The sequence below is a fragment of the Leptonotus elevatus genome, chromosome 2 (assembly GCF_054856555.1).
Source record: "Leptonotus elevatus isolate MCC_2025b chromosome 2, RoL_Lele_1.0, whole genome shotgun sequence".
NCBI classification, from domain to species: Eukaryota; Metazoa; Chordata; class Actinopteri; order Syngnathiformes; family Syngnathidae; genus Leptonotus; species Leptonotus elevatus.
The window spans coordinates 10,224,381-10,241,258 of NC_141240.1; the positions used below are offsets into that span (position 1 = coordinate 10,224,381).

Sequence of the window (16,878 nt, forward strand, 5' to 3'; positions counted from 1 at the left end):
ACTTTCTTTTGTGAGAGGATACACAATTGTAGAGTGAGTCCTTTGGGACTTCACAACAAGGTGACCCCAATAGAACACGAGAGTGAAGACGAGGGGGACCACATCCCCAGCAGGTGTTGCGCTACAGTCTGTGACACAGATGGACAAAAGCACTGAGATGCAAGATGAATACATTATGCAAATACACCTATGTCAATCCAGACCTATGCATTGCACACAATACAAGAATGGGTTGCTGTCACACATACCTGAACATGAATGTCCATCCAGGATTTTCAACGTAAAGCCATTTTAGTATCAGATAGCCTTTAACAAGTAGAGCAAATCTACTATGATGACCAATTTTTTTTCCAAAAGCATATGAATAGCCTCAATGTACAAAAGTGCAATTTCCAAATACAATTTGTACAGCATATCTCATGGTGTGTAGTTTTAAGTTTACTATTGTTTCAGTCAGAAAGAGTCAACCACTTGCTTCACCGGAACCATTGCAAATGAACAGTAGTGCATGGATGGATTCTCGCTGTTCTTAACCCACTAGTTGGGCTCATCAGTCAGTAGGTCCATCTGTGTTGCAGCTCAGCCTGACCAAATCCGGTTCAGATCCTTTCCCAATCTCCTTTCTATGTGCTGACATTTTTATCCTTCTATTAAAACTTTTAATGACCCATTTTCTAAAAGGAAAGAATGTTGCTTTAATAGGGTGGCAGTTCCATGCATAGGCCCCTTCTTTTCAGTCCCTAACCAACCAGCACTCACTAGCTGCTTAATGTTCTCCAGTCCGAGGAACATCTCCCCTCTGAGACATATGACAGCAGCTCAGCGTGGCCCATGAGACCTCTTTTCACTACTCCAAGCACTCAGAGCAGACTATAAACTCTTGGCATGCCTTGCACTACTTCAGAGCCATTGTTTCAGTCTCTCTACTATGTGGTTCTCAGGTTTGAACAGAGCTTGCAGCGCTGGCTTCAAAACGCTTCAGCCTCTTTGGATCTTTTGTTCCAAGATCCAAGTTGATTCAGCTTCTAAGCTGGAACAGCTGAAGTAACGCTCTCTCTCTCTCTCTCTCTCTCTCTCTCTCTCTAAATATATATATATATATATATATATATATATATATATATATATATATATATATATATATATATTAGGGATGCACCGAAAATTACAAATGTTTGGCCAAAAATCGAAACACAGAGAAAAGAAAAAAAAAACACATTTTTACTATCATTGCATTTATTATAATTAATTAAAATGATAATATTATTATAAAATATTTATTTAGCACTGGCATTTTAACCAAGCACAATAGAAATTGAAATGTGCCCACACCGTAGACATGTTGGCCAATAGTACATTAAACACCAAATGAGGGTTAAGCCTTTTCTGGCGGTGCGATTGCACTTTATTCTCGCACCAAGCAACGCCCTTCTCCTCCGGTGTGCACAATGGCCCGGGAGCTGCTGGAATTCCAGTCGCATCATAGCAGACACGTTCACGTCAAAAGCAGTAATACATTTGATAATAATGCATATATTTGTGGAGACGGGTCAAGTTGCATTTTACAATTTTAAAAATGTGCAGAATTTCACAAGTTACTTTATGGTAAAGTTTAGGTAGCTCTTAATATGAAAATGAAAATGCACTGAGCTGTCACCAGTGACTTACAAATGCAATTATGGCTTCTAGTGGCAGATAAATTACCTCAACACAAATCAATATCACACTCGTTTTTTACAGTACAGTACATATTTTTAATTTTAAGTCATATTTATGAATTAGTATGAAATTACTGTATCAATGTCTAAAAGATGCAGCCATATTTCTATTAGTTCAGCAAATTTTCCCGCTTTTATGTTAACAAGAGTATGAAAACTTTGAAAAAATATTTTATTGTACATTTAGAACAGCTATAAAATGTGTGATTAATCGTGAGTTAACTATTGAAGTCATGCTATTGATTACGATTAAAAAAATGTAATTGCCTGACACCCCTAATATATATATATATATATATATATATATATATATATATATATATATATATATATATATATATATATATATATATATATATATATATATATATATATTATATATATATATATATCACATTGTGGCCCCTCTTACAATTTTTCAGTTGAGAATAAGCAAAAACAGCAGCATGGAATCTCACAGGGTGCACTTTTACAAATAAACATATAACTTATCATCATATAATTGATTGACGGTGGTGCCGTGCATACAAAAGTATTACTTTTGGAAGGAGCTATGCTAGTTTGATATGAGAGTGCCATTCTCCTTATCAGATGGAGAACATTTCCAAGGAGATGAAGGAACCGTGCCATTAGCTACATAAAAGGAATTTATTAGCTTTGAGTAGCACTTCAGGTTCAGAGGTCATGACCTGTCTTGGGGATAAAGACGAAGTTCCTGAGGGAACACTCCCACTTGTTTTCACACCTAATTGCAGTTTTCTCTTTGATTTACATGCAATGGCTTTCTCTTTTTTGAAAATCCGCTCTATCCCCGCTGCTATTTGGACCATTAAGTCGTGCCAACCTCTATATTTATGAAAAGGTCTGAGTGTTATTGGTTTCATTTCCGCAATACAGGCTGTATATGAGCAAACATGTTGCTACAGTGGCATGTGGTTCATATCTTGAGTTATTTTTCCCTTTCAATTTCCCATCCGTTTTCATAATAACAGTTGTTTTTCTTTCTGCTTCCCATCATTTAGTAATGATAAAAAAGCTGGAGCCAGTGTGAGAGAACGGCACACTGTGGATGATAGCTGTGCTTGGCGCAGAGAAAAGGTCCATTGTGTCAACACTGTGACTTTTATTGGTCCTTGGAGAGATGAAGGCCTAGGTTCTGGCCCCAGACCGGCATGTTATTGATGGATGGGTCTGTAGCATTCGGGAAGCAGGGCAGTATTAAAATGATGAGGGGTGGTGTGAGTTTTGGGATGCATAATAGAGCCCCAGTAAGTAATTTTTAGTCCACTGGGGTTACTTCAACCCCATATTAAGTTCATGGATTTATGGCTCGTTTTCTCTCATAGGTTTCTCACTCTGACCCTAGAGAAGACACACAGAGGAGAAAAGGGGCCGCTGAATTTCTCAACCTTCTTAAATCTTCAGCGTGGTTCACAGAACTTGGAGTGCAAGCCCCTTTTTTGATATCATGATGCTGATTCTTGATTTATAGACCTCGTTTGTCTGATACCTTAGACAAGGTTGGCTGAACAACTATAGAAGCAAATCAAATCATGAGTGATCTTCTAAATGTTCATGACACATATAAATAGATTATTTCAACCACAGTATGTGGTTTATTTCAGTTCAGTTTGTCACATTATGGTTTGGACCAAAGAACGTTGATTAGCAGCAATGGCATCAACTGCATAAATAAATAGAAACACAACAGAATGTAAATCGCCAATCATTTAGGCATTGGCGCTAACCATGACACACTACAAGTACTACATTCTGAAAATATCCTGAAGCAAGCAATACAAGGCAGGTGGAGGATAGAGCTGTGCGATACTAGGGGTCAAGTTTGACCCTCACCTCTCTTTCGACAACCATGTCACCTCCATTTGCAAAACATCTGCCATCTCCGTAACATTTGTGAACAAATACCGCGAGAATTCAGCTTGCTGGCAAGGTTACATCTGCCTATCGGGCCCTTTTTGTCCTTTTCCCCCCCGCCCTGCTTTCATTATCAATACGGAAGTGACAACTCTCTGTCGACCAATCAAAGGACAGCAGCATATCGAGCTCAAGCAAACCATCGTACACTACTGCAACCGGTACCCAAATGTAAAAGTGTTGAAAAATTGAATGTACCAGTCAGATATTTTTGGGATACTTTCCAATGAAACACTTCAGACTCAAACTAGTCTGAGTCGGTTTGCATAAAAAACGGAAGAACAGAAGTAACACAGGTTATGGTAGCTGGAGTTAAAGTCTATAAATATGCAATTAGGCCTGTTTCCGGCATGCTGGGATTGTTCTCCTGTTGTAGCCCCTGAGTCAGGAACTGTACGACAAGCACATGCAAGTCTCAAGAGTAAGAATGCACAAGGTTATACAAGCTTTAAAAGGTTACAATGCACACGTGCAAGTTATTAAAATTACAGGAAAATGCTGGTTTATTATAGAAGTCAGACCTCCAAATGCCCTTTGGAGCGGCAGCAGATTTAATGAGACGTTAATGGAGATGTCTTGGTGCTCCCAGTCTCCCTTGTGCACCACAAGAGAAAGCGAAGGAGACGAGATCTGTTTGGTTTTTAATGAGGCGGGGAGCTGGGGTATGTCACTTCGCTGGGGTTTCACAACAAATACATCAAACATCGGTCTTCTCCAGCCAGCCAAGGAGGGTGTCTTGATTACAGCGCGGAGCAAAGTAGTAAAGAACTACTTGTGTTATAATACATGAGGGTCCTAAGTGGTACATGCAATCACATACTATACATATTTTGCCTCATTTATGCCATTTTTTGTCAAACTGCCGTTAATGAAGTGTCACATTTTCACAACTCACCGTAGCGCTTTAAACTTGATGGCATAAAAGTTTGATCTGTGTTCCCACATCGTTTTTTTTCTCTTTTATTACAACTTTATGGTGATTACCTCAATTAAAATTACAAGTGTACAGGATCAGCTCCTGCTGGGAGTTGTATTCTTTTTTTTTTTCTGTAGGCAGCCTCCTTTTTATAGCCTACACCAAGTGAAGCGTGTTCCAACAAGTGCTTGGAAGCTGTGCGAAGGGGTTGCTATGCATGTCAGTCACCAACAGTAGGCATAGATGTAATTTTAGGCCATGTTACAGGCACGTGTACATTTTTACCCCGCTCAACAGCCCATGATGGTTTGAAACCTACCTCGGTGTAAGCCGTGCAAAGCGGGGGGAAATCTGTGCGATATGCAAGGAGTAAAAGCTCTCGCCCTCTGTGTCTTCCCTTCACAGTGCGACCGGAAGGATCAAAGGACGGACCCACCTGCATGGACAAGAATCACGGCTGCGCACACATCTGCAGAGAAACACAGAAGGGTGGCATCTCCTGCGAATGTCGACCTGGATTCCAGCTCACACGTAACTCGGACTGCAAATGTAAGACATAACTCGTAGTTCATTTCCTTGGAAGGCGTGCGCACATGCACATGCACACGTGCACATGAAAAAAAAAGGGGGGGAAGGATTTATAGGCTGCTCAGGAGAAGGTGATAGGGGTTGGAAACCTGCCGATGATGGATAATTGCACTCATTCCACAAATACCTTCAGGACAGACTCAAAGAAGACATTTACATTACATTACCCGCCAGGAACTAATCTTCTAAATGATCCTCATCAAGAAAAGCATGCTTGTCAAATAAGGAATGATCATTTACTCAAGCAGGGCAAGTGCTGAGGTTATGCGAAGGGGACCGCTCTGACGGACAGCGCACACTTCCTGTTGCCGTGCAACCAAGATCATCCTGTCAGAGCTGGGGCCACGGTTGATGGGGGATTTGTCTGTGTTTGGACAAGGATCGGAGAAGTGTTATTCTATAGTTTTTCTGTGACAGCCCAGGAAAAGGGCAAAAAGGGGCTGGGATGGTCGAGTGTAGACAGGATGGGCCGCCTTCTGCGCTTTACCACTCTGTCATCACACGTGGGTTAAAAGTGCCAAAGATTAGGCTTCTTTCAGCACCTAGCGCAGAAATGTGGACTTAAAAAATTGCAGTCGCCAATGTGTAAACACACATACAACAATAAACGTCGACCTCTCATTCATTTTGAGGGAAACCACGCTGATGTGGTGAGTTCAGGAAATGGGGCAAAATTCATTGCGATTATGATCACAAGTGCTTCTTGTGATGTAATTCCACCTTTCGATGTCATTTCACTTTCACTTTTGCACAACTTTGTTTAGTTGATATATGACAATTAACTCATTCACTCCCAGCCATTTTCACTGAAGCAAACACCTTCGCTCCAGGCTGTTTTACTGCATTTAGACAGATTTTGCAAGGCCTACAAAATGTTGTGCACTATTGCTATAAAAACATGGAAACTACCAAAAGAAAGATTTTTCGCAGCAATTAGCATTAGAATATAGCTAGGTTTCATCTTTTGAAAACACTGGGAACAAGAGCTTTGTTGCAACATGACCCTGGCTGATCGCTTATACTCTGCTGCCACCTGCTGGCCGCTTTTTGTAATAGCTACCATTGCTTTAAGCGACCTCTTCAGGACAGAAGTTGCACCAAAACCCTCTGCATAAAAAAATATTTAAGAAAATAAAAACTTTAAAAAATAAAAACGGATACGTTTTTGGGACCATGGCAATATTTAAAATAGAAAGTATTTATACATTTTTGGGAGCAAATGAGTTTTAAGTGTTATTAATGTGACTTCAGAAATGTAGGCATATATATATATATTGCCCTTCAATTTTAATATTGAAGAAGATTCTAAATGATTGAAGATTCCATCTAGGGAATCTAACACACAGGGCCCAATTTAAGCAACATGAAGGATGCATGTAAGGATGTGCCTATGCCTCATTTTGGACAATATGAGCTCATGTTGCGGCATCCTGGCGGCCGTGGCACAGGGTGTAGAACCGGTCGTCCAGTAACCAGAAGGTTGCCTGTTCGATCCCCGCTCTCCCCAAGTCATGTGTCGTTGTGTCCTTGGGCAAGGCACTTCACACACATTGCCTCCAGTGTTACTCACACTGGTGTATGGAAGATGCAAATATTTGGTAGTGGTCGGAGGGGCCGTAGGCGCACACTGGCGGCCATGCTTCCGTCAGCCTGCCCCAGGGCAGCTGTGGCTACTTAAGTAGCTTACCGCCACCACAGTGTGAATGTGTGAGCGCACGAATAATGCAACCACTGTGAAGCGCCTTTGAGAGTCCAAAAAAGCGCTATATAAATCGAATGCATTATTATTATCATTATTATATGCAGCCCAATTTTAGCTTGTTACAAATCTTAGACATAAGAAACCATTCCTTATTTATTAATTTCTTTCTGAATAAAAGTCTGTTATCTTGATTGATTTTGTGCTCTTTGTTAGTGACCTGTAACTATGGGAATGGTGGCTGCCAGCACATCTGTGAGGAAACAGACCATGGCCCCAAGTGTTCGTGCCACATGAAGTTCGTCCTGCACACGGACGGGAAGTCTTGCGTTGGTGAGTCTTTACACCCTCATACGTCTGAAAATAAACTAAAAACATGGAAGCACACATTTTTGAAGTCAGCGTTCAATGTCCTCGAGTAAATTCAATTTATGTTTGGAATTGAGTATATTCTGATTATGCGAGTTGAAATAGAGGCCTTGTTCCAGTAGTTGTGAGTCTTTTCTCTTGATGTGTGACATACAAGGGTAAAAGGCTGCCACCGACTGTGCTTTCCCTTTGCTGCTGCTCCAATAACCTCTCACTTCCTGCATCTGCTTTCGGCTTCTCTTCCTCCTCCTTCTCCTCTTGGCTGGACTCTGTGCAACAGCTCTACCAGTACTTCTCCATTTCTGCAGCCATGCAGACAGACACACACCCTCCATTAGTTCCTGGGTCAATTCCTCCACTGCTGCCCGTTGGGGATTAACTCGCACACCTGACCTAACCTTCCATTGGCATTTGTCAGTGTTTGCCTCAGTTGACTTAAGTTGAGTAAAAATCATTCAGCTCCTCGAGCATATTGAACCGCGCTGAAGGGCAGCTTTCCATCAGATGGGACCTTCAGGCGAAGAGCAGTCAAAGCACTGGTCTTGATGAATACTTTACATTTGGCCTTGCAGAATTTGCACAGACATTTGACAATCGGCTGTATGTTGATAAGTTACAGTATATGCTTTAGCATGGCAGTCAGTGGAAGTCATTTTGAGATTTATCATTGCTAAAGACTGTTTCTTATTCTTTTTTTATGTTCTTGTGAATGCAATAGAAAAACCTACTCACAGTACTACAGTATGCTTCTGTGTTTATGTTGGGTCGGACTTTGCTTCCCTGTGAGAAGGACGAGTGTATTGCCAGAATTTGATGCCACTGTTTCAGAACAGGCTGTTGTGATGATTGATTGGTTTTAGAAGGTGTTACATTTGAGAGCTTGGCTTGGCGAGCAGCTGATCCTCTTTACTACCGCAAATCCCATACGGGCCAGACCTATGTCAAGGTCTGGTCAACCAACCTTCCATTTTATTGAGAGGCCAACGGGATGCCACAAAGTTGACCACAACCGAATTCTACGTCTTAGCCAGGCCATTTCCGGAGCAAATTAAAAGAAAATGTACGATGTATGATGGGCCAATAGGAAGAAAGCAGTTAGTTAAAAGCTCAGATTCCCTCTCAGAGTCAGACTCTGCATTTCCTCGACACTCTTATTAGTTGATGAAACCTCAGGCAAGCAAACACGCTGCCAAATCAATCCCTGATGAGGTACTAAGTGATGAGAATGCCTCCACCACTGCTGTGTTTCCATTATGAAGTAACCACATCTCTTTGGCATATACAGTAATACGATATGCTGACAGCGGATGGTTACGTTAAAGGTAGCACAGCTTGTGTTTGAGCAATAAACATAACTACATGCATTAAAGTAAAGCGTTGATTAAATACTTGTGTATGACATTCAGAATATTTGTTCATGTCAAACTATTGGGGTCATTTCCTTTTTTCATTTTAAATTATGCAAGCAATTAACTACTTGGTAAAAGAGGAGGATGAGCGTGTGCAGTGGATCAAAACATTTTTTTGAAGACGTCCTCATAACATTAAATGTCGAAATAATTAACACATAACATGTACTCTTTAAATTTGGCGGGTAAAAAATGTTGACAAAAAGCCTTCTAATTAAGCAATTAATCAAAATTCTAAGATGTGCTTAATCTGATTTTAAAAAATTAATCGCCTGACACCCCTAATATATATATATATATATATATATATATATATATATATATATATATATATATATATTATTTGCAAATAGTTTTTTTTAATCAAGCTAAATGTTGTACTTAGCTTATCCTTTATCGTGCTCGTGTTGTTGTTAGGAGTGTGTTTGTTTTGTTTTTTACTCAAAATAAAATAAAATAAAAATCTGTCCAAATTTGAAGAAACTTAATTTCAAATATCAGATTTAATCAATAGTCTCGTGAACGTTTGCAGTATTCTGCTTTTGCACTCTCATCCATCGTTTGCTGTCTTTTATACCTTTTGGCTCCTGCCACATTTTCTTTTGTAGTATCCCGACATCCATTTTGTAAAATACACCTCCTTCATCCATTATGTCTCAAATGTTTTGGAGTCGTGTGTTTGGCTTTAAAGTCAGCTGGGTGTGGAATACATGCACTTTTTTTGCCTGCGGACACACACGCATGCATGCACGCACACACACAAGCACTTTAAGAAATATTTGCTCAGTCGCCCAATCAAACGCCACAATCAGATGTTTGATTTAAACCGTCAAAGCCAGGTTTATTTTTTGCATAAAATGTCTGTGTACCCTGCTGGTTCAGATGTCAGAAAGGAGTGGCCATCATGTGGAAATGTTCACGCTGTTGGCAAATCATAAACATTCACAAATAGCAGGCAGATGCAGACATGCTCAGGAGTTCAGTCGTCGAAAGAGTTGGCCACACATTGCAAGGCACGCACACACACACACACGCTAAAAGTTATACAAATATCCTCACAAATATACAAGGCATATCGAGCATGCACGTAGACGCACGCATATTGCCCATAACATAAACACATTTCGCTTTCATTTCAGGTGGTCTCACATTCATGCTGGCATACTGTATGTGCCCTTTCCCTCTGGCTGCTGGTACTTGTTTCTGGATGTTGCATGTTGGCGGGGTGGGGAAGCAGTGAGATTAGGTGCCATGTGCATGCTTTGTAGTATTGATTTATTTCTGTCTCAATAGGGGCATCTCATATTTATATAGGCTTTAAAGTCCTTGTAAAGTGAAAATTAAACTCTTATCAATTTGACACATTGCAGGGAAGAGTGTTGATAGCAAGCCTGCCAAATTTGAATTAATAAAAATAATAATAATTACAAACTATATAGGGAAGTCAGGCAAATAATTTGGATGTGCTCTGAGCAAGTGAGCGTGTCTGCCGAATGTGCTGAAAATGCCCCGCTAGACTTTCACCTGTCACTGATATACCTTCATACGTCAATAATATGACAATGAATCCCCATAAGTGAGTCAAGATGGCCCCAGGCCCAATTTTCAATTCAATTGTGGACCGAAATGACATCTTCAGCAGGCAAACCCTGCTTTCCCTGCTAAAACATAGAGCTGGACTCGTACCCTAAATCCATATTCACTATTTGTATTGAATTATTCCTAAATGTATTCAAATTAGGGCTAGACCGATTATTGGCCTGGTGCCAAATCACAAATCTTAAAGTCGATAAAGCTAGTATCTCACTTTGCTTGTGAATGAAACAAATTTTGGGTTTTCATTAGGGTTTGTAAGATTTTCACAGACTGCTTTTTACTCGTCGCAAAGACATTTCAAACATATTCAGAAAATTTTTCACCATCTGCAAAGATCTTTTGAAACCTTTTACGAACCTTGATGAAAAACCCAAATTAGCTACATTTGCATGCATTTGTTGCTCTGAGAGATACAAGGAACTTTTTATTTATGGATTTATTTAATTTCCACTTTATAAAAAAAATGGTGCTGACACTAGGAACTCCCTGAACTGTTTACTTAAAATAAATAAATAAATAATTGATTAATTGATCAATTAATTAATTAAGTAATGTTGAAATGTTGGGAAATTATTTACTGTAGAAAACTTTAAGGAACTATTTACTTACTTAGTTTTAAATTTAGTTTAACAAATGCAAATGACCCTGGAACCTCCCTGCAATTTTTGTTATAATTTTTGACCAAAGCTGTCATATGTTTTCAATTAAAAGAAATTTATAAAAAAAATTATACTGATATTTTCTCTTTTATTGCAAATGAATATCATCTCTAAATATCGGTTATCGGTCTATTTGACTACTAGTAATCTGTGTCGGTATCGATCTTGAAAAAATATGTCACATTCACTATTTTGAAAAGCCAGAGAGTATACGTGTGCATTTCGACTGCCACTTTTAACTCTGGAAATTGTTTTGTTTTTAGTGTAAAATGGCATATTTTCACCAGGATCCCTAGCTGTGCTGTGGCCAAAGGTTCAACCCGAGTCGGTTTTTATGCCTATTGGTGGTGGATCCCCATTCCACGATGGTTCTGCCTGGTTTCTAGCTAGCTGTGTAGATGTCTCCCCGGGATCCCCTCCGCTTGTTGCTGTGTGTGACGGAGTGAGTGAGAGGCTGGCAGCAGACTAGCGACAGAGACATTGATGCACTATGCGGAGATGGGCTTTGTTGACCGTACTGTTCGGTTCAGCGTTTTCAGTAAATATCTTCAAACATATCATGTATAATATATTTTAAAACAAATCTCCGAATTCGCTTTACAGGGTAGCTTTTATCACTCTTATTTTTTATGGTATTAATGGCATATTTGGTGTGAATAGACACGGTATCTAGTTTGAGCAATTTTTTTTTTCAGATAAAATGGGAAAACTTTTTTTTGTAAAATGCTGATGTAAATAAAGTAAAACAAGTCCTCAAGAAGCCAATCGGGCAAAACATCTACTAAGGCCCAAAACCTGTGTCCTGCAGGGGATGGTAATGTGGTCTTGGGTTGAGTTTTCAAACTAGAACATTGTAAGAAATTTCCACTGAACTAAAATTCCGTGATGCATGACCTGTCCCTTCTTAAAGATTAATTCTCTAGTGCTTCTTGACTCATTTTCCGATCAATTGGCAGCTAAACATAGCATCCTGTTGCATTTGGGACCCTTGAAGGATGGATAGATAGATGCTGATTGATTGATACATGCAGATGGAGAGAGAGCGTGATAAATGTCAACTCAGCTACGAAAACTTACGTTAATACGTATTACATAGTTATGCTTTAGAACGATGCTCTTCAGTCTTATAATGTACTTCTTAAGTATCATTTTGAAATGCATTTCATGCAGTGTTTGTAGAAATAAAGATCTAACTACTTTCTTCCATCTTAGCATCTAATTGAGTGCACAATTGACGTTTTGGACAAACGTGGCCCCTTTAGAATTGATCCAACTAAAAGCCTATCAATTAAAAGCATGTTTTTTTGTTTTTTTATGCTGGAGCTAGTGACCGCAGACAAACCTGACATTGTTGACAAAATTTACAACGTAATACTAAAATATATCTGACACTATTAGAAAGCAAAAAACACAACAAGTTTGTCCCGGACGTCTTTCAGCTTGCAGCACTAACCATTTCTCACTCTGTCTGACCACGCTCACAATGCTCACGCTTCCCAGCAAAAGGCTCAACTTACACACAAAGCAAAACTACACTGCACTTTTTCTGCAGTGTGTGAAAGATTGATTTAATTTGCATGACATGCATGCTATGCGATAACACTTTTGCCTTTAGATGTCACCTTCATTTTTTGGTTTTAGTTTTACAAGAACCTGTTCACTCTTGAGGTTTGAAAACAATCATAGTTTTACCATGTTGCTGTTGCCAGTAAGTCTCCATTTACAAGATGCCTAATGTCATTTTCACCTTTTGTATTAAGAGGCAGCTCAGAAGACATAATTCCTCCTCATCATGTTACTTCTTTGTACGTTCTGTGAAGCTCAGATGATTTATGACAAACAGGAATGCTGCAAGGTTCAAGTGTAACGCTGGACTAAAGTGGTGTTTTTGCAATGTGTGTGTGTGGGCGTGGGTGTGCGTGTGCATGCAGGGGAGAGGAGTGTCCAGTCCCAGGCAGCCCCACAGCTGTTCCCTAATGGTAAATATGTGTTCCTCTGACTCCTCTCTCTAGGGGTACATGGGTGTGGGCAGTATAGGAAGCTAACCTCACAGACACCCATCAGGCCCTTCCGCACCTACAGGGGGGCATCTTCCCTATGACCCTTAGCCTCTTCTATCTTCTTCTTTCTTCTGTGAATGCCCTCTCAATAACAGCTGTTGCCTGTGTCAAACCGCACCTTTTCAAAACACAGCTGCAAATACAGTTCTTCCAACAAGCAGTGGGAACTTTATGAAAAGATACTTGAAGCCAGGTTGATTTGTTTGCACGCAGAGGGTAATTTGCCAAGCACAAAAACCCCAACACTGTAATCGTGATGCCTTTAAGGATGTTTCTTTGTTTTGATTCAAGTGATCTGAGTGAAATGAAGCTTGCACTGTTTCAAACTCTTAGTCTAAGTGTTCCCTGAATACCATCAGCAGAGCCTATTAGCTTTGGTAAGGGAGCCAATAATGAGTCCATGATTGGCACTGAAACAAAGGAAGGGGGAAAATAGTGTTTAAAGAAGTACACAAGCCATGTGTAGCAGTTGACATGGAATTAACACAATATGGGAAATGTGCAGTGTATATAGGATTATCAAATTTCTTAGACACTTAAGCCTCGTTTCCACCGACGGTATCTACTCTACTCTACTCTACTCTACTCTACTCTACTCTACTCTACTCTACTCTACTCTACTCTACTCTGCTCTGCTCTGCTCTACTTGGCTTTACACCAAAAAGCAGTGCGTCCCCACTGCCACAGCCACCACCCCGTAACCCCTCCTCACTTCGCTAGTGATGTCATGCTAAAGCAACCGCAGCTAGCATGCACTGCAACACAGGCAAAAACAATGGAGAGCGCATATGTTGGGTTTTTTTGTACCCGGTGCTTGGTTTGTGCCTGTTTATTTCAGCCAGAAGACATCGAATGTATATGCAGCAATCAGAAGACTGCATTCAATAATGTTAAAAAGGTTTGCACCTCCCCCAAGCATGAATCTGTTTGAAAGCCATTGTTGTCCTCTCTTCGTCGTTAATGGCAGCTGTTTTCCTAGGGTGGTGGTTTGCCCAGCTGCACATTGATGACGACATGTCTCGCACCAATCATTGGCCTCCAAAATAATTACGTCACATTTTGGAACTGGGCTACTTTTTTTTAGAACCGCAAAGGAGCAGCAGGTACCAGAAAAAGCAAGCAAGTAGAGTAGAGTAGAGTAGAGTAGAGTAGAGTAGAGTAGAGTAGAGTAGAGTAGAGTAGAGTAGAGTAGTGGACTCTAAATTGCAGGTTTGCTGTACGCATGCTGTCCAATGAGTATTACTCCCTTTTAGTCATTTTATAATGCAGCCCGTTTTGGAGGGGATCTCGCTTAAAGGTGGAATATGCAGTTTTTTAGCTGCTAGCAAGATTTGAATGTAGCCTCCCTTCACTGTAGTCACTGGTTTTGTCTCGGGCAATGTCCAATTCCTTCTTTTGAGCTTCTGAAGCTTCTTCTCTCTGCTTCTGTTTTCTAATCATCTGCCCAAGTAAATGGGGGATGGACATATATTGTCATTTCCATCCGGAGGTGGAGGCCAAAGTTACTAAACAAATCCATGTGAGACTTCGAGGATGTGCCCGCATGTGCACCAGGAAATGATTGACAAAACCCCTTGGTTGCACCTTCATTATCTACAGTCTGATTGACTATTCTTGTTGCAACGTGAAAAGTTCATCCACCCATTTACTTCTACTTATCCAAGGTGGGGTCGCAGGGGGCAGCAACTTTAGCAGGGAAGCCCAGACTTCCCCCGCCCCAGCCACTTCGTCCAGCTCTGGGATGCCAAGGCATTCGTTCTTCGGCCAGTAAGAGATAGACATAGTCTTTCCAGCATGTCCCGGGTCATTCCTGGGGCCTCCTCCTGGTGTATCGTGTCCGGTGCACCAGGTAGGCGTCTAAGAGGCATCCTAATCAGATACCTCGACTCGCATCCCTTGTATAGGGCCCACAGCTCATGACCATAGGTAGGATAGGAACAAATCAAGAGCTTTGCCTTCTGGCTCAACCTCCGCTTTACCATGACAGACCGATTCAGAGTCTGCATCACTGGAGATGCTTGAGCAATCTGCCTGTCAATCTCCAGCTCCATAACATTTTCCAACTGAGGGCCATGGTCTCAAATTTGGAGGTGCAAATTTTCAGATCCCTAGAATTTACATAATCTGCAAAAAGCAGAGATGCAATTCTGAGGCCTCCAAACCAGAGGCCCTCAATACCTTAGCTGCACCTAGAAAGTCCAACTTTCACCATAAACGAATCAGACTTACTGCCGGCAATGAAAACAAAACTCTGACACAGGTCGTACAGGGACCAATCTTGGAGATCGGTAGAACCACACTAGTCCTCCTGGATTTTAGATTCAACTTTCAGCGGACCTTACCACTGAGGCTGAGGAGTGTGATCCCTCTGTAGTTGGAACACACCCTCCTTTGAAAAGGGGACCACCACCCCGGTCTGCCAATCCGGCAGCACTGTCCCTAGTGTTGCAGAGGTGTGTCAACCAGGGCAGCCCCACATCATCCAGAGCAGGGGTGCTCAAGTTTGGTCCTCGAGAGCCCCTATCCTGCCTGTTTTCCACGTTTCCACTCCTGCAGCACAGCTGAATCTAATGATCAGATAATCAGCAAGCTTTGCAGATTGCCTGATAACGATCCTGATCATGAATCAGGTGTGTTAGTGGAGAGAAACATGGAAAACAGGCTGGATAGGGGCTCTCGAGGACCGAACTTGAGCACCCCTGATCCAGAGCCTTCAGGATCTCTGAACGAATCTCATCCGCCCCTGGGACTCTTCTGCCAAGGAGCTTTTTAATCAACTCTGTGACCTCAAGCCCAGAGATAGGAAAGCCCGCCTCAGAAATCCCAGACTCTGCTTCCTCATTGGAAGACATGTCAATGGAATTGAGGAGGTCTTTGAAGTATCCTCTCCACGGACTCACAACGAGTCGAGGTAGGCAGTGCCCCATCACCACTATACACAGAGTTTATGGTACACTGCTTTCCGCTTTTGAGACGCCGGACGGTGAAACAAAAGGTTCTCAAGCTGTCCAGAAGTCGTTCTCCGTGGCCTCACCGAACTCCTCCCACACCGGAGTTTTTCCTTAGTGACTACCAAATCTGCGTTCCGCTTGTCCAGGGGGTACCCGTGATCTGCCGGAGTCCCACAGGCCAAAAATGCCCAACAGATCTTAGCTTGACAGCATCCCTCAGCGCTGGTGTCGACCAACAAGTTCGAGGGTTTCTGTCACAACAGGCACCGACCACCTTACGGCTACAGTTCCGGTCGACCGCCTCAACAATGGAGGCGTGGAACATAATCTACTCCGACCCCTTGCCCTTCGCCTCCAGGACACCTCTGGAGGTGGGAGTTGGAACTCCTTCTGACAGGAGACTGTGCCAGACATTCCCAGTAGACCTTCACATGTTTGGGTCTGCTGGCTCACTTCATGTTTTCCGAGAATCACGCATTAAAATAATTCTACCGCTTTAAAGAAATTGATTGCTCTGATAATTTGGAGAAGCCAGCAACTGCATAGATGCGTTGTTTGATTTAACTCATTCTGAGTATGTGATATAGGCATTGAATTGCAATTAAATGTTGAGACAACACACCCAGAAAATTGTTCTGGGAGAAGCCAGCACCATTTATCTCAATGCACTGAAATTATCCAGACGCAAGGAAATCTAGAGTCATAGGTCATATGGCATGACTCCTCCTTGGGATTGACTCCAAATCAGCACTTAGATTACTCAGAAGTCGCAAAATTGCATAGGCAGAATAGACAATATACCGTGATCATTATGTTGGCATTTCAAAAATTTTCATATGAACGGAAAAATTCTTACAGCCGCCTCATATTTTCCCTACGCTTCCCTGGTGCGGCTTTGCATGCCAGTTTGCGCCTGCCTTTTATAAGCGCCATTTAAAAGTGAAAACCCAGCGCAATTCATCTCAGGTGTGATTAATC

General features: G+C 41.4%; 1 protein-coding gene across 4 annotated transcripts in view; it reads left to right on the forward strand.

Moving 5' to 3' along the window:
• Positions 1–16,878, forward strand: part of LOC147178377 (signal peptide, CUB and EGF-like domain-containing protein 3) — a 109,072-nt gene that overhangs the window by 57,482 nt on the left and 34,712 nt on the right. For 2 of the 4 annotated variants that reach the window (XM_086068298.1, XM_086068299.1), the window contains exons 5-7: positions 4,975–5,118; positions 7,073–7,188; positions 12,796–12,868. In XM_086068298.1, coding sequence (XP_085924424.1) covers positions 4,975–5,118; positions 7,073–7,188; positions 12,796–12,868 — 333 coding nt within the window. Of the gene's footprint in view, positions 1–4,974; positions 5,119–7,072; positions 7,190–12,795; positions 12,869–16,878 lie in introns of all 4 variants that reach the window. The other 2 variants (XM_086068300.1, XM_086068301.1) reach the window with 2 other exon arrangements.